This window comes from Syngnathus scovelli, chromosome 8 (genome assembly GCF_024217435.2).
Source record: "Syngnathus scovelli strain Florida chromosome 8, RoL_Ssco_1.2, whole genome shotgun sequence".
Classification (NCBI taxonomy): Eukaryota; Metazoa; Chordata; class Actinopteri; order Syngnathiformes; family Syngnathidae; genus Syngnathus; species Syngnathus scovelli.
In genome coordinates, this window is record NC_090854.1 from 14,029,849 (window position 1) to 14,047,512 (window position 17,664).

At 39.6% G+C, this 17,664-nt stretch overlaps 1 protein-coding gene across 2 annotated transcripts in view; it reads right to left on the bottom strand.

The window, feature by feature from the left end:
- Positions 1-13,934, bottom strand: part of satb2 (SATB homeobox 2) — a 32,466-nt gene extending 18,532 nt beyond the window's left edge. The window contains exons 1-4 of one of the 2 annotated variants that reach the window (XM_049728996.2): positions 13,903-13,934; positions 8,864-9,092; positions 3,738-3,953; positions 1,781-1,966 (exon numbers count right to left, since the gene is read on the bottom strand). In XM_049728996.2, the coding sequence (XP_049584953.1) occupies positions 1,781-1,966; positions 3,738-3,909 (358 nt within the window). In that variant the 5' untranslated portion in view covers positions 3,910-3,953; positions 8,864-9,092; positions 13,903-13,934. Of the gene's footprint in view, positions 1-1,780; positions 1,967-3,737; positions 3,954-8,863; positions 9,300-13,902 lie in introns of those variants that run through there. The other variant, XM_049728997.2, reaches the window with a different exon arrangement.
- Between the last annotated feature and the right edge of the window lie 3,730 nt (positions 13,935-17,664).

Genomic DNA, 17,664 nt, shown 5'->3' on the forward strand with positions numbered 1-17,664 from the left:
TTTCATGCAGCAAGACCGCATCTGCCTAGCAACCAAAAGCCCATGGTAACACTCTGCATTTACTCCGTTACGTTTTCTTTTGGGATCAATTCAACTTGTCAAAGTAGAATTAACGCGACGTATTTTTTTATTTTTACATGACTATTTTTGTTCAGAAGAACCACAACTTTTATTCCATTTAATTGCGATACATACTGCTTGCTACTTTTATTTATATCTATTATTGCTTGCACAGTCTGTGTTTGGGGAGTGAGACTTTTGTGTCTGTCATGTGACCCTGTTTTACCATTCTACTGTAACTGCAAGCAGCTTAGACTCCTATTTCCCCAATCAAACCAAGCCAGGCAGTCACATGATTGCACACACAGAGAAATAAAGTTTTCAAAGTGACGCTAACTGAAGTGACATTGCAGAAATAACAGAAAAAACGTTGTGCGACTCAGCCAGAATGGTCGAGCACCCAAAGCCAATCAAATTTTAGCAATGGAATAATCGATTCTAAGAATATTTGTGACAGAACTAGTCGTTGCTTCAATATTTTCAAGACCCCCAAATTAAAAAATAGAGCAAAACAAACACTTTTCTTTTTACTTGATGATCTGATCTAAGTTACATTAACGGACTTGTGAGCCTTCGCCAGGTGAGCTGCAGGCCTGATAAGAGGCGCTGGCCTTGAGGCCGTAAAAGAGGATTTAGCTTCACCAGTGCGGTTACGAGTTAGGAAAAAAACGTCAAACTCGATCACTTTAGAAGCGCCAACGCGCATGTGTATTTACACATCCGCTAAATTCAACCGGAAAAGCGGCCGATGACACATGCAAACATTTTGCTTGAGATTTTTAACAGATGGAAAGTGTCTTGACTTTTTTTTTTTTTCTTTTACATCACTAAAGTGTTGTGCATGCAGCAGGACAGGAGTGAGCGTCACTGTACCCTTGCAGATGACTTCCATATGCATATGCAACACTTGACAGCTTTGTTTTGTTCTCCTCCGTATGCATTTTTACACAAACACATTCCCATCCAACATTTTGTTGTTAAGCGTTGTTGTCACTAACACTGACTTGTGTAACATTACAGTGACTGATGACTTGAACAATCATTTCCGATCGTTGTAAAAGGACAAACTATAAAAAGCAGTGTCTGTCTTAAGCACACGAGTGGTGACAATCTGCTGACAATTCTCTTAGCGGCTGTAAAAAAGTTCAATGTGACGATGAAGGAGCTTTTTCTTCCTCCGACCTCCGTGAACTAATTCACGCGAGACGCTCGACGCATGTTTCTGTCAGTCATTATCGAAACAGGAGTCACTGCCAGACAGTCAGTTGTCATTCGCCATTAGCCAATAAATCAGGAGTTCATCAGTGGATGACCAATGGACCTTCCATTGCCATTACCCAAATTCCCACCTGTTTTTTTGCTTCATCACGTCTGAATTTTGAGTGCCTTACTTTCGTAACACATGGCGCCACAACATGCCAGGCAGCACTCAGATCTACTGGACAGTACAGTGTTTGTAAGGCTCTTGTCATCCAAATGACTCCCATCTGCTTCCACGAGACACGTTTAAGCCAAAACACTTAACACCAGCGAGCAATGACAAAGCAAGCGGAGTGAAGAGCTTTCAAGGACAAATGTGGATTTTAGGAGAAAGAAAAAAAATCGTAATGCACTTCGTCTAGGCCTTTGTTTGACAACCACTTCCAACTGCTTCTCAGCCACACTCGTCTTTATATGATATTTTAAAAGTATGTAATATAATAGGCGTATGAATTCTGACCGTGGGCTTGTGCTGCTGAGCTGTGCGAGTAGCCGAGGGCCAGCAGCGCCGTCTCCACCAGCTGGGAGAAGAGAATGTCTTTTCGCACCAGAACAAACTCGGCGTGCTCCTCCCTTCCGTCACATCCATCGGCCTGGATCCCTCCATCTGCTTGCTCCACCACACAGAAGACGGGAATCATCAGACCTAGCGGAGGAATAAAAGAAAAAATCGATTAGACTTTTATGGAATTCTAGGGTCTGTTATTATGACAGGTAGACGCACTAGGTATGAATTGTTTTTTTAATTTTCATTAACTTGAATGGTTAAGTTGGGCAGAATGTCCATACCTCCAACATCATCAGTTTTCAGGAGACCCCCAAAACATCAACATTTGTTAAACCATTAACATTGCGTCATCAAGGAGAGCAAGGCATTTTCAACACTTTTGATTGGTCAGTAATTTATGAATAAAAGACCAAATGTGCAGACTGACAGATTTCTAGGGTAAATTATCAAAATATGAAATAGCAGGTTTTAGCCCAGTCAACATATTAAAAACAATTACAGAAGAAATCAAGAAAATATATTTTTGTATTGTTTTGTAAAATACATAACAAAAAGGTTCAGCAAGAAAAGTAAATTTTCTGCTACCATAAATAATTTTCAAAATGTCAATCCTGATTAGCTTTTCTTCAGCACGTGAAAGCCTTTTGTTATGGAGCCACCTGTCAGCTGGCACTAGATGAAACCTGTGTGCATGATGGACTTGAGCACGTTAGGCAGCGTCCCAGCACTAATAATGCACCATAGCATTAGCTAACCCCACCCCACCCCACCCATGCACCTCACTTCAGCACCACCAAGCTATCCACCTCATTGTTTTAATCAGTCAATTCCGATATTTCTATTTCCTCCTCATTAATCACTCCATTCGCGGGCCCTCCAGGCGCTCATGGAGTGAATTACACACCGGAGCTCCTTGCCAATTGGAGTAAGTGAATTTTTCCCAACAGGGAAATATAACTGTCAACAGTACTCTCTCTCTCTCTCTCTCTCTCTCTCTCTCTCTCTCTCTCTCTCTCTCTCTCTCTCTCTCTCGCTCTCTCTCTCGCTCTCTCTCTCGCTCTCTCTCTCGCTCTCTCTCTCTCTCTCTCTCTCGCTCTCTCGCTCTCTCGCTCTCTCTCTTTTTCTCAGTTCTTGCCACTGGATGCTCTGGTTTGGATGATACGACGTGGCCTCAAACCTCTAATCCCTTTAATATGTATGAGGGGGGTTTAAAATAAGATGTGTGTGTGTACGTGAGCATGTGTGTGTTTGCTGCGGCCGCGTGGTTTTGGCCGAAACACGTCGAGTTTCCTGTCTTCAAGGAAAACGCTGTCATTATTCCTGCATCGGGAAACCCCTTCCTCCTTCCTTGGTCCTTCGTCGTCACCTTTTTCCCCCTCTTCCTCGCCGTACCATCCCAGCTCCTCCTTGCTTTGATAACCTCTTCAACTCGTGCTGAAAACCGCCGTGAGGCCGCAGAACCACTCGATTTTATGTTTGTCATTCCAGCAAAAGAACCCCAGGAATGTTATATGATAAATATTGGGGAGGAGCGCCCAAATGTATAAATGGCCTTCTAATTTTAGCCCGAGTCAAAGGGAAAAGGACTCTTTGGGATTACGTTTGGGGCAAACATATGGTAGCAGCATGCACATGTGCATAAATAAGAATAACAGTCCACGCGTGAACACTGGATCAATAATCCACAGTGGTCTACGTAAATCTTGTTTATATGATGCAATCATCTTTATTTGCTGAGCCCCTTCCTCCTCGCCTCGAAGTGTTAAAGTGACAAGGCCTCTCTGCCTTCTTAACAAAGGCGCTTGAGTTCAAAGGTCAAATACAGTACACTGAAATGAATAGATTCTGTCTCCAGGCCAGGAAAATGTAAAATAATTAGTTCAATAATGTTTTGGACCCTATGGCTTACCTCCAAGGGGTCTGAGCGGTGCCCCGTTTTGCCGTAGGCGGGGTCCCGTGGGGCTGCCGTTGAGTTCCATGCGACCCTTTTTGCCCGGTGGGGGCGGGCTGCCGAGGTCCGGGCTGCCCCCTCTGCGCTCGGGACTGTCCTGCGTGACGGGACTCTCCTCTCCTCTCTCCATCCTCTTCCAGATCCCCAGCGGAGCTCCAGCCAGAGAAAAAGAGGCTAGGGGCAAACACAAAGTAGGATATGAGCTAATATCTGTGTATACATACATGAAAATTGAAAATAACTAGTAATGTTAAATTAGTTAACAGTTTTCTTCTGGGTTTGCATTGTGGTCTAGTTATTATCTGTTGTTTTTTGACAGTTTTTCCATTTCAGATGGACGTTAATTTCAATACCATTAGGATAGGCAAGGATTTCCTTCCATTTTAATATTTTTACTTTGTTTTTTTTTGTATGGACAGGGTCATAGAAGCGTGAGAATTGAGGCAGAGACTTAGTAACAGAGCAGCAATAGAAATAAACAGTCGTGTGTGCCTGTGTGTCTAATACAGGCTAATGCATTAGAAGCTGTGCCAGGCCTGGCGCAGCTTGCTTAGGGCCAAATGGATGTCTTTTATTTACACTGGTGGCCCCTGGACAATATCTGTTAGCATGTGTGGCTAAGGAGAAGACTCATGGGTGAGCAATGAGAGAGAGAGAGGGAGCATACAGGCTAGTATTTGTCTATTAGAGGGTGGAAATGGAGATTTGAGAGAGTGACAACACAGCAGGCATCTGTGCAACCTTTTTCCATCGATTCGTCAGAGAAAATGAGAATGCATGCTTATTGTTTGAACGGACTTTCATGAACATTTAATTAGAAAGAGCGCCATTTACACTTTTTAGTCCCTCTGCACTTTTTCCTGCACCAGCTGTCCAAACCCAGCATGGAAAAACAATTGCCTCAGCCAATTTTAATCAGGCAATTTGTTTAATTAAAAATGGACCATTTATAAATATATTTTGTTACATTCATGTTTATAAATATTCATTTATTTCTCCTAAATAAATGATGCAGAGATTTAAGTGTCCAATTCATATGCTGCTTCCCCCAACCTTTTTTTTTTTTTTAATGAAATGATCAACTTGATCTTTTTTTTTTCCTTTTTCTAACTACCCTCCGCTAACAACTATCATCATTAGTTTCCAACTAAGTTTTAGCATTTAGGCTAGCCGAATCCTATATGTTAAGGCTGTAAGATGAAATCTAATACATCCGAAGCTTTTTTCCCCCCTTACTTTTTGTTTGGATTTTTTTCTTTTTATTATTATAGTGACATTGCTGATTGTCAGGATTGTCACAGTCTTTGATATTAAATGATCAGAGCAACTAAGACTTGTTATTCCAAAAGTAATAACATGGGGTTTGTGTCAATGTTATCTGCAACAGGTCCTGACCTGCTGTAGAATCTCGAGGATGCCTATCAAAGAGCTAGCTGTTGCCGACATCTCGCCATCTAAAATGCACACCGCATCGTGGTCTCTAATCTCCCAAAAATGACATCACCTTTTGGTATTTGACCCAGCCGATAAAGACTGTTGTTATTTAAAAAGAAAGTCTTTTCAGTTGCTTTTCAACTTGTTTGCTGGCACAAAAGCTTTAGTGATGTTAATGTTCATAACAAGCGCCAATGAGGCCCATTTGCAAAAAAACAAGATGGCTGTGCACAGATTAATAATAACGATATTTGGCTTCAGAATTTAAACATTAAATTAAATTCCAGCAAACTTTCTACATTCTTGCTCAAAGTCAAAGGGCCTACTTATACATTCTAGTATAGTCTAATAAAATAATATGTATCTGGATCCAGATGATGCACTATTTTTTTTTTGTTCAATTGACAAAATTTTATTTTAGTGGAATTAGTCATGTTAATTCATCTGCATGATATTACCCAAACATCCAGTGACTGATAAAGATAATAAGTAATCTGTCCTTTATGTGCCAGGTTGAGCAAGTCCTTTTGTACCATATTTTTACGACTTGATAAGCGAATAATGGCGTGTACGGTGCATCGACGAGGAAATCGAGCAACCTTTTCACAGTGTTATCGCCCCCCGCATGCATCCCCGAATCAGTCGCCCAATAGGGCGTGTGATCGTTAAAGCTGTTAATAAAGCAACGATAAGAGACGCTCTTACGTAGTATCTTCTGTGAGACATATAATGTTTTGATAAGCACGAGTTCAGGACACATTTTTCGGTTTATTGCTGCAAGGAAAACACTTTTTTTTTATCCTAAAAATGTCCTTCAGCTAATTTTTAAATGGCTATCAAATTCCACAATTATCCAACTATTGTTTATTATTTTATATAACAAGCATTTGTGGTTCAAAGGCTTTTCATTACAATTCCACTGAGGTTTTATGAGTGGCGCAAATCTTTGTCTCTTCTGTTAGGGTTATAATTCGCATGCCAAATAAATCACCATTTTGTGGGTTTTTCTATACTCAAACATTCAACACGTTATATTTTAGTGTTTATCTTGCTTGAATTTGACAGTTGGTAAAAAAAAATAGACCCCCCCAACCCAAAAGAAAGACACGAATTGGCCATTTTAGGGTCATTTGGATCATATCGAGGGTTCCTTTTGAAAAAAAGTGATAGAGAGTCTAGTTTCAACCAAATTTGAACCTTGGTTAATAGACGGATGAGTTGCGAGTTTTGGCCATGTCGTTAAGGTAGACATGTTGCCAATCACATATTGTAGACATAACAAACAGACAAGATGCATGGATTGTAGATTGTAAACCAAGAAATATTGCTTCCTGTATACCCAAAAGGAGCCAAATGCTAATGCAGTACTAAAGGTTGAATGAAGCAAAGACTTGACTTAAGTTACATCACAGAACAAAAAGCTGAAGATATTAAATAGTACAAGTCCAGAGTTACCTCATCTCTTCCTACGTGAGCAGCAATTGAAGCTTATCAATTATTAGCACAGATAGCAGAGATAAAAGATGCCCTTTTATCGCATTATGGAGCGATTGATAAATGCTTGTCTATGTTAATAAAATAAGGAGCGGTGGAATTAAGGAAAGAAAAGCTTAAATATCACACACAAAAGGTCACATTATTGGTTTGGTGTGGTTTTTCTTGTGTAGTTCTTATATAAGAGGCTGGGAACATTTTCTTTCGAGTTCAGTTCCTTAGATTGCAATACAAAAGTTAAAAAAAAAAGTATCAAAATGCTGAGTTAAAAACAATCCAATTTGGGTTAAAAATTAGACTGACTTCCTGGGTTGTTTTGCACAAAACAGCCCAACATATTGAGTTGTTTTTTTGTAAAAAACAAAAAGTTGGGTCAAATTGTGCATGAATGTCTATTCTATAGCCTACAATGGAAAACGCTGGTTGGTTTATTTCAAGCATTTCTGGATTAAAGTTTTAATCAAATGTTTGAATGAAGATGAGACCCCTTTAGCCCTGTCTGTCTCATGCTCCCTCTTTCACTCTTGCTCTCACACACACATTCACACACAAACACACACACACACACACACACTCTCGCGCGCGCACACACACACGCAAACAACTAACACTTGCCAAGGACCACACACATTCTGAGTGGCACATATGTGGACAATGCTCACGTACTGTACAAGATACAGTCAGTTTATAGAGGCAAGTATGTGTGTGTGTATATTAATACAATTTATGTGAAATTGGATTTCCGCCATTATAAAGTTATTAATGTTAATATTTGTAATTGTGTTTTGCAGTGATGTGCAATGTTTTGGTTCTGACGTGCAGTTTCATAAATTAACTGAAATATTAACAACAACTTCTATTATGATGCTCACTTATGCAAATTACAAGCATAATAGATATTATTTTAAACAAATACTTAGATGGCAGTGTTTTTTTTATATATCTAAAGGAAATATTTTCTGATAATGTGTTTAAGAAGAACATATTGCCTTTACATTCATTAGATTGTTCCAATGTGCCTAATGAATCGCCCATGCAAAAAAGGTAGGATGATGAGAAGGAAGGTCCTGAAGCTTGCGAGAATCGTTAATATCTGGCGTTTTAATTAGCAATAATAACGTTTAAATGAATTGGGGCTGTGGGTCTAGTGAAAAATAGTATATGTACTGTATTATGATTGGTTGTTATATATGTTAGACTTCAAAGTCTCACCCAATTTACATTTGAAATGGAAATGAATAAATTTTCAAAATTGGATATATACATTTTTATGATGGTTTGGTTGTGCTCAACAGCAATTACTCTATTTTACCAATTTGCCAATTTTACAATTTTATCAAGCTTGTTGTTATTGCTCGATTTTACGGGTTTTTAAAAATGTCTGCCATAACGAGGAGGAGTTTGAAATTGCTTAATTAATAATAAAAAAATAAATCGTGTTGACTTAAAACGAAACACAAGTGTCCGTTTTACGTCGAGTATAATTTTAGTCCACGTTTTGCTGCTTGTACACGTTGAAAATGAATCTTTTAAAAGCTTGATACGTGTGAACTGAATACAACATATTACTCCGTTCGTTATTTTTGCTTGCACGAACAGTGATTGACTTTGGAGTCGAGTTTGCACATGGAGGCCTTTTGCGGTCTTCCCTCAACTATTGAAACTTTTCATTTAAAATCTAGCCATCATTTGACATCAGATTATAATTATCTTTTTATTGGGTCTTGCTACTATTTTGCGCAAATGCACAAAGCGCTGCATGTCAAAGTTTGTGTACATTTTTCTTTTACGCGTATTAACGTATGTGTAACATAGCAATTTTAATTTAAAAGCTTTGCAATTTCACGAGCGTGATAATGTTGTGTATTGTGCATGAAATATCAAATATAAAGGTTACACACGGCAGTTTTGCAGTTTGTTTACAGGCGATAGTTCATTCAATACTTTAAACTACTAATGAAGATCATTTGGATACTGATGACGTATTTTAAATGTATAATTTGTATTTTGGGGTATGACTTGAACACAGGGTAATTTTTGTAAGGTTTTGTCTGTGTCAGTCACTATCCGACAGGTTCGTCTTTTTTTTTCGGAAGGGGAGGGGGGTGGGTCTCGCACGCCGGCTGCAGGGCTGCGGCTCTCCGCCCGATACTCACGGTTCACGGCGTGTGTGTAGCGCTGCTGGCCGCCGAGGAGGTTCTGTCCATTGATCAGCAGTAGTGAATCCAGGGCTGAGCTTGGTTAGGTTCGGCGCCCGGACGGATCACACTCTGATCAGGAACTCGGACCTTGGATCCAAAAAGTTGCAAGTGCAGGTGAGGATGCGCGTCTTCTCTTCCTCCCGAACTGCAACCAAACGCCTTTTTCCCCCGGAGTTTCTGGTTTCTGAGGAATTCAGAGTTGCTTAACGGAGCTCAGCATGGTCCGTGGGAGTGAGCGAGGACAGGAAGCGGATCGTGGAAACCTTTTGGGTCAGCTTTGCAATCAGAGTCACTTTCAACGCGTGCGTGCATGGGCGCCACTCACTCGCTGAGTGAATGAAGGAAGGAGTTAGGGAAGAGAGACACAAAGAGGGGAGGAAGGAGGGGAAAAGGGAGGGAGGGAGGAAGAGAGGCAGGCAGGGAGATACGGAGGGGGGCGTCGCTTCTAATGTTATCCATTGAAGCACTGAGTGGGTCGAATCTCGATTCTTTCTTTCTTTTTTTTGTCTCAAAAACATATTTTGTACATAAATCTCCATATATAATTTACATTATCTATACCCGTTATCCCTCCAGAGTGGTACTCATAACTAATTGCTTCCACTCTTCCGCTATTCTTCTTAGTTTGCAAAGTAATTTTTTTGTGTTGTTTTCTTATGACTTTTTACACTCTTCTGATTTTTTATCTCCCTCTTTTTCCTCATCCATTGTTCTCAAATTGATTTCTATTCTAACCAATTATTTCTTCAAATACCATTTCCCATTCTAAAGTATTTGATTACCACTGTTGTTCTTTTCCCACGATTGGAAAGTGCGTTAGTTTTAACATTATTCTTTGACAGTCTGAAGTGTTTTGTATGTCTCAAAGTACATATATACACTGCACATAATTTAGATTTAACCGTTTGTCATCCAAGACTAACACAGATGATAATAATAATAATAATAATAATAATAATAATAATAATAATAATAATAATAATAATAATGATTAATAATAATAGTAATAATAATAGTAATAATAATAATAGAAAATATCCTCATCATCATCACCATCATCTTTTAGTCATTCATTCCTTTGGTTTGTTATGTCAACCAGTTGAACTCCATGGTGTTGATAAGTAGCCCTCTAATAGGTCAACTCAACAAGCTCTTCCTCCCACTAATAACTAATATTTGACGGGCCTGGTGTCACCCCACAGGAAGTATTTGCTCTTATTGTGAAAGATTAAGAAATGGCTAAGAATCATTTGATACTGACTTGGACCCAAAATTCCACCTCTTTCACGCCACACAAAGACATGTGAAAGATGATGATGGAGACGATGATGATGCTGATGGTGATGATGATGATGGCTTGTACTAGTCATCCAAGCATAACTACAGAAGTATTACTCTTCCAAAATTGCATTGCAAATGCATTGCTTGTATCAATCTGTCTATCAACATTGATGCAAACTGCAGTGTAATCAATAACTTTTACTTTAATTCTCTTAATTTTTAAGTTTAACCCTGTTTATTTTAACACCCCCTCCCCGTTCTAAAGTTATTGCCCACCCGTGTTTGATGTCTTATTTTACCGCAATTAATTGTTCGTTGTGATTGTCCATTATTCTGAAATTCATTTTTCCACTTTTCTAAAGTCCCCCCCCCCCCTTCTCAAAATTTCTTTTCAACCTGTTCTAGTTTCTCACCACTGCTGATTTCAAATTCCCACCCGCTATTCTAATATTTCATTCCCTTACTTTTAAAGTATTTCCCCACTGCACGGAAGTTTTTCCCCTCTGTAGAAACTGGCAATGGATTTTAGCCTCCAGACTCTGAAAGTCATCAAATGAAAAATACAAGTGTGGGACATAAAATACGCAGTTGGAGGTGGTCCAGCTCTGGGTGCCCGTCAAAATCGTTGAAAATCACATTCGTCAGAATTGGCCTTCAACTAATGTAAATTAGTCGACGTTTTATGGATTAAAACAAACTGGCAAAACTAATCTCACTTAACATTTATTGTCATCTTAGTTGCCACATTTATACTGTGTGATGCTCCTATACAAATAGTTTTTAAAAAACAGCTGCGCGTGCGCCTATTTTTATTAGCGACAGATGCAAAAACCTCCACATGCTGATTTATTTTCACCTCCTCCCTTTGTTTAATATTTTTTGGAAGACACGTATATTTCATAATCTATTGAGAATGTAGTTTATTCGTCATGCTGAGTTTGGAACAAGTATTTTGTTTAAAAAAATAAAACAACAACATTGACAACTGCGCGTCTAAATAATTAAAAGCTACCACGGGAGAATGTTTCTTCTTGTCTTTGTCAAGTTTGCACTTCTTGGGGATGAGCGTCCTCCACGTAGGCGTGCAAATTAGCGTGAAGAATGAAATATTGATCTTTAAAAAATATATAAATATACCCGCGTGTACTGGGATGATCAAATATGTATGTCATTCACGTCGCCGTGGGTGGCCTCCGTGCGCGTTTACGCAACGGATATGTGCGCGTTTGTCATAAACAAAAGAATTCTAAATGACAGATCTGAAGCGGGTCATGTTAAATGTTAAAAGGCTGCAGAAAAAAATGAATTTGTCTGTTTTGAATCAAATCAATACAAACGAACAAATGTGTATATATAGTTTATATATATATATATATATATATATATATATATATATATATATATATATATATATATATATATATATATATATATATATATATATATATATATATATATATATATATATATATATGAGCGTGTTTTGCAGCGGTCGTGTTCCATCGGCAATAAAGCAGACGGAACTTTCGCGGCAAATTGAGCAAATCAGAATTAAAGCGAGGCTGAATAAGCTGATGATGACGACGGAGCCTCCTTGTTTGTGAATGAACAACATGGCCCACCGTTGCATTGCATCTCTTATTTATGCATGCATATCAATTCGCTGGAGTCACGCGCGCGTACACATATCATACGCACGCACACATCCATGCATGCTGATGGACTTTGACGGAATAATCAATTAATAATACATGCAAAAATGTGTATAGGATTTTATCAGTTTAAACATTAAAGCAGCCAACGAATCTTATATTAAGCAGGATTGTTGAATGTTTTGCAATAATAATAATAATAATAATAATGATAATAAGTCGATGGGTGGCAGACGTTTTTGTTTTTGTTTACATTTTTCATTTCTTTTCCTGTACACTTGAACGCGTCATGCTTCTATTCAGCTTTAATTGAAAACGAAAGTAACGAACAACAGACACGCAAAGACCACAAATAAACGAACGTTTTTGCATGGCACCTCATGCACATTCTTCTTGTCCTTTCTTGGACGGCATGGTAAATAACACGTTAAAAATTAAAACAAAAAGTCTCAATTACCTGATAAGTTGCAATTCGTATGCCTACAAATAATGTAATCTATCCAAATTTGTCAGTGAAAAGGGTAAAAGTGCAAACGCAAATGCCGTTCAAGTATCTTTTTTTTCTCCCTTTATAAATCTCTGTATACGTCAACCATTAATTTATCTTTGAGGTTCACTGAAGATACTTTTTTTTCAATCAAAATTGCTTCCATGCTTGCACAGACCTCGTATCCGTTAATGTTTGTTCCATCTCCCAGACGCTGTCTGACGTTTTTATATAAATATATATTTGATTTTAAATATGAGACCCCCAAATAATTTCCCTTTTGCGAAAGCTTATTATTATTATTATTATTATTATTATTATTATTATTATTATTATTATTATACATGAATAAAAATGAATATCCCAGTCATTTAACTATGACCAACATACAACTTATGTGCTCATTAGTTTTAGTTTTTTTTAAAACTATAAGTCTAAATTCTTCGGTCATTCAATGTACAGTGGGAAGCATGCTAAAGACATTCCATGCACCCTTTTCAGTGTGAATAAAAAGTGATTACATCTCAAATATTTTTCCTAGGCAAACAAATTCTTCCTTAGGCCACAAATGGGAACTGAAAGTTTAAAAAAAAAAAAAAATTGACCTTGAGGGTCTCCAAGTAATTCTCACGAGTCTTATTTTCGGGGGCGAATAACTTCTCTCTCTGTGTCTCTTTGGAGCGCAGGCGATTATTTTTCTCCTTCTCTCTGCTAAATGGCTCCCCAGCACCGCCCTCACTTCTTTGCTGCACCCCCAATATGACTCCCTACCTGAAATGAAATCAGGCCCCGCTAACGAGGAGCTTGTGAGTGTCGGCACTCTGCACTTTGTCACGGGGCCGCAACTATTTGACAGTTGGAATTATCTGTAAATACTTCATTTCAAGTAAGAGTTCCACCCAGTGTTCCCTCTAGCCCAGTACTCCCATTGCACTCTTTGCACATGATAACATAAACACTGCTAAAAAAAAAAAAAAAAAATCTCATTGGTAACAGCTTGCCTCAACGTGTATATGAAAATATTTTGGTGACTTGATAGAAACTGTGCCGCGACACATTTTGAGCCCATGACCCACAGTTGGTGAACTCCCGGATTGGTCAGCAGCGGAGGTCTCCTTAATGAGGCTTTGGAACATGTGCAATAATTTTTCTGCCAGCTCGCTACGTTATTAACTCAAAATGTGGAAAATAATACGCCACTCAGGTTCAAGCCCTCTAAACTTGGCCCCTAATACTCAGCCTTAATCAAATTAAAGCAGAATCCTTTCCCTTCTTGTTAGATATGTTTATACCATTAAGTCTTTCCTTGATGACGTCTCGTTTAGCCTTTTTAAAGAAAACACTAAAATCACTGAAGGGCACAGAGCATTTTAAGCACAATAAAGTCACAACATGTCCATCCTAATAAGTGCCAAAGTGGGCTCTCGTGAGCCCAAAAGGCCCATGTTTGGACGGGATGGAAAATGATACAGGGGAGTCGGTCGAGTGTATTATTAAAGAGGAAGGAAGGTAAAGTAGGAGCTAGTTGAGATGCTGTTCCCAGATCAGCTCAGAATACTTGGTTTGCATCCTACCATGAAGCAGCTTGGCCTTCCAGAAGGTCGTCCACGCTTGCTAAAGTATCCCAAAGCCTTCTAGATAAAGTAAGGTGCATGATCTCCTTTGCAGGAGGGGGGCGGGACTTATTGAGAGCTGTCAATCATTTACTGTCAGACACCAATGAGGAAGCGCTTGTCGGCTCTCTGATTTGTCTAAAAAGAGTCAATGATTGAAAACATGCACAGAGGCAGACGGCTATTAGCCATTCATCGTGTGGTTAAAAGTGTGCGTGTGTGTGTGCGTGCATGTGTGATAATGATCTGGCGGGTCGTGCGGATGGTGCAGGGTCAGAGGTCATCCCGCCGCTGTGATCCTGTGTTTGTTATTGCTATGCTGCCCTTGGACGGGTTAACATAGCACAAGAGTGCGTCAGCTGGCATGTGAACTTCCTCTGACACATGCACGCGCTCACACACACACACACACACTAACACACACACATGCACGCACACAAGGGGTCACTTCCATGTGTGTTGATGGGCCCTGAGTGACTTTATCTAAACTGTCAAAAAGGGTTATCCGGGAAAATGTTTGCCAATTCAAGTGGGTGTTGAAAAATTGACCCTCACACCTAACTTTTGGGACAATAATTAATCAATTAGGAAAAAAAAAGGAATTTTGCTAAAATTGGAATATCCCCCAAAAATGCCCATTGTATTTGCTCAAGTTTGTCACCACTTTTTCATTTTTATTTGATTGTATGTTCCAAAATAATAAAACCAATGTCTCCTGAGTGAAGCTTTTGATGAACGATTAATAAGCTTCTAATCTGTGGTGCAGATAATTAGCTCCGCCTTCTTGCCATTTTAACTGAAGTCAGCCACCATTCATTCTTATAGACGATTTATTAAAATAAATTGATACTGTTGAGCTGCATATCTACAATCATTGACAGACAGAGGCAACTTAACGACTGTCAATTTGCATTCCGGAGGAATGATGAATGCTGCATGGGTTTGCCACACCAACTTAAGATGGTGCAGTCCTAACCAAGCCTAGACCATTGAGTCATGCATCTTGGCAAATGTGTTTTGGATTGGCTTGGTCTCTTAGCGCTGAGGTGCACAGATATAATATGAGCGCCGCATTGTAGCTCAGCCAGCTGAGGTATGCTAATGGGGTTAGAGGATAGTTTTGTGTGCGTCACACGTGCAGACCACCCTCCTCCACTTTCATCTTCAAACATGGCGTGCACACACGCACAAATTGGGAACATATTGGAGGGAAGGAGCCGAGTTCAGAGGGAGGAATACCCCCGTAATCGTTATTGTCCCGCCACTGGAGGTTCAAAATCAGCATGGGGCTTAGTAACATCTCTTAAAATAGGCACACCATGACTTCTCCATCCTCCCTCAAGATTAAAAGACAAAATCATCAGGAACAATTATCTAGCCATTTTGAACAATGGACTCCATGCACACCATTTCTGCATTTGGGGTGCTAACGTTCAGATAGAGATATTACTGAAAGCATCAAATTCTTCAAAGCATACTTGCTATTTGCGAGAATAGCGTCACATAAATGACATATTAGCTTTCTAATTGCTCCAGTGTCAGCAACACGATCAAAGCATCTGCAGTATTTCCGATTTAATGAGCAGTTTGCTTTTTGAGAGACTCATCCAAAATTTGTTTATAGAGAACAAAATCAACCACAACTTGAAAAAAAAAAGTGCTATACAGAAAGATTGGATTAAATAGAATGGACAGCCTTTAAATAATTATAATGACAATCACATGCTACTAACTGCTTGGATGAGGAAGTTGTACTTGAGAAAGAAACAGCGGATGGCAAGGGTGAGAGAAAGACATGGATGGATGGATGGATGGATGGATGGATGGATGGATGGATGGATGGATGGATGGATGGATGGATGGATGGATGGATGGATGGATGGATGGATGGATGGATGGATGGATGGATGGATGGATGGATGGATGGATGGATGGATGGATGGATGGATGGATGGATGGATGGATGGATGGATGGATGGATGGATGGATGGATGGATGGATGGATGGACAATTGTGAGTGGAGTTCCTCAGAGAAATGATTGCAATCTCTTCATTTTCCATAAAAATGACAAATTAATGATTTGCAAAAAGGGACCTTTTACTTCCAATAGGGGGCCAATACTTTATACTGATTTTAAAATATTTTGTACAGTGACATTCCACTGTCCATACCAAGTAACAATCAGTCTAATTTGCAGTGGTGTTCCTCAGGGAAATGTATGAGGTCCAATGATTTTCTGAAGAGTGAAACAAAAATTATAAGACATAATTCACACAGCACTTTCCCAATATTGTGTGTGTGTTAATGCGTGGTGCACGTGTGTGTGGGGTATGAAATAATGCAATCACACCCTAGCACATGCTGGTGGAAACGATGAGTGATGGGAGGTAACGGCGGCATTAGCGTGCATACAGACGGCTCTGCTGAGGCTGTTTATGTAAGTGGTGCTAATAGAAGAATGGCAGATGACATTGCCAGAACACCCGCCATGTGTCACTGATTAACTGACCAGAGTTGCGGTGATTTCGTTGACAAAGCATCTGTATTAGCAACCCTGTGTGTGCGTGTAGATTAATGACCCAATGAAAGGCCACATGGGTGTTGACACAGTCTACGGTGCCAGACTGATATCGTAGACCTTGTTTTATTTCTCACGGCTCTTTCGTTTTGTAATTACTTTTACGTTATTGGCTATGATGGCAAAATAACCCTGTGTGTGTACATATTGCAAAAACTTTTAATGAACCTTCATTAAGTGCCATATTAGATGTTTGTTGATGTGTCATGGCAGAGTGAGGAAAGCTAGGTGGACACTGATGGTGTTTGTTTTTTAATTATGCGGCAAGGGGACAGGCAACACTTTGGTTACTCTGAGGCCAGAGCTGTTTTATCTCAGTAAGAGTAGCTATGGAGGGCCACAAGGTCTTTGCAGGGACAAGGCCAGGCTCACTATTGTGTGGTTGGGAGCTGAGGAAGAGGAGGAGGAGGGAGGGAGGGAGGGATAAGACGTGGCTGCCGTTGACCTGGGGGTGGTGGTGGTGGGATGTCTGTCTGTTTCTGTCTACATGCTGTGGGGGGCTAACTGATTCGGCTATAATTTGAGAGGTGTTGACCCCCCTCTTTTCACCCGCCACCCATGGGAGGCTGCACTGGATGCAATGCAAGCTTCACACACATGCGCACACACACACATGCTTATGAAATGATGGATAAGTAGAGGTTGGGGATTGAGAACAGGAAGTGATGATTTAAACAGAGACGGCATGCAGTCACAGAAGACTTTCAGTTAGGTAGCCTCGCCGCATTGGTGGACTCCGGCTTCATGTTACCAATGCCGTGCACTCATTTACTTTAAACATGGGCTGGCGTCAACATGCCAATGCATCATCACTTACTGTATGTAAAAGTCAAATACGTCTACTAGTGTACTGCCACTCATTTTTATTCACTGTTATTGTCTTAGTTTCAGCGATTATAAAGTGATTTAAAAAAAATTATGTTTATTGTTGACATATTATTAAGCAAGTAGAAAATCTATATAGAGAGTACAACATTTTTTTGACACATTTAGCTGAGGGAAAAAATATGTCTGCAAATGACATTGTTTTATATTTGTTTGTTGAACAGGTGGAGCAAAGTGTCAAGTGTGTTATGCGCTAGAGCAGGGTTGTCAAACAAATTTTTATTGCGGGCCGCATTGTAGTCATAGCTTCTTTCGGAGG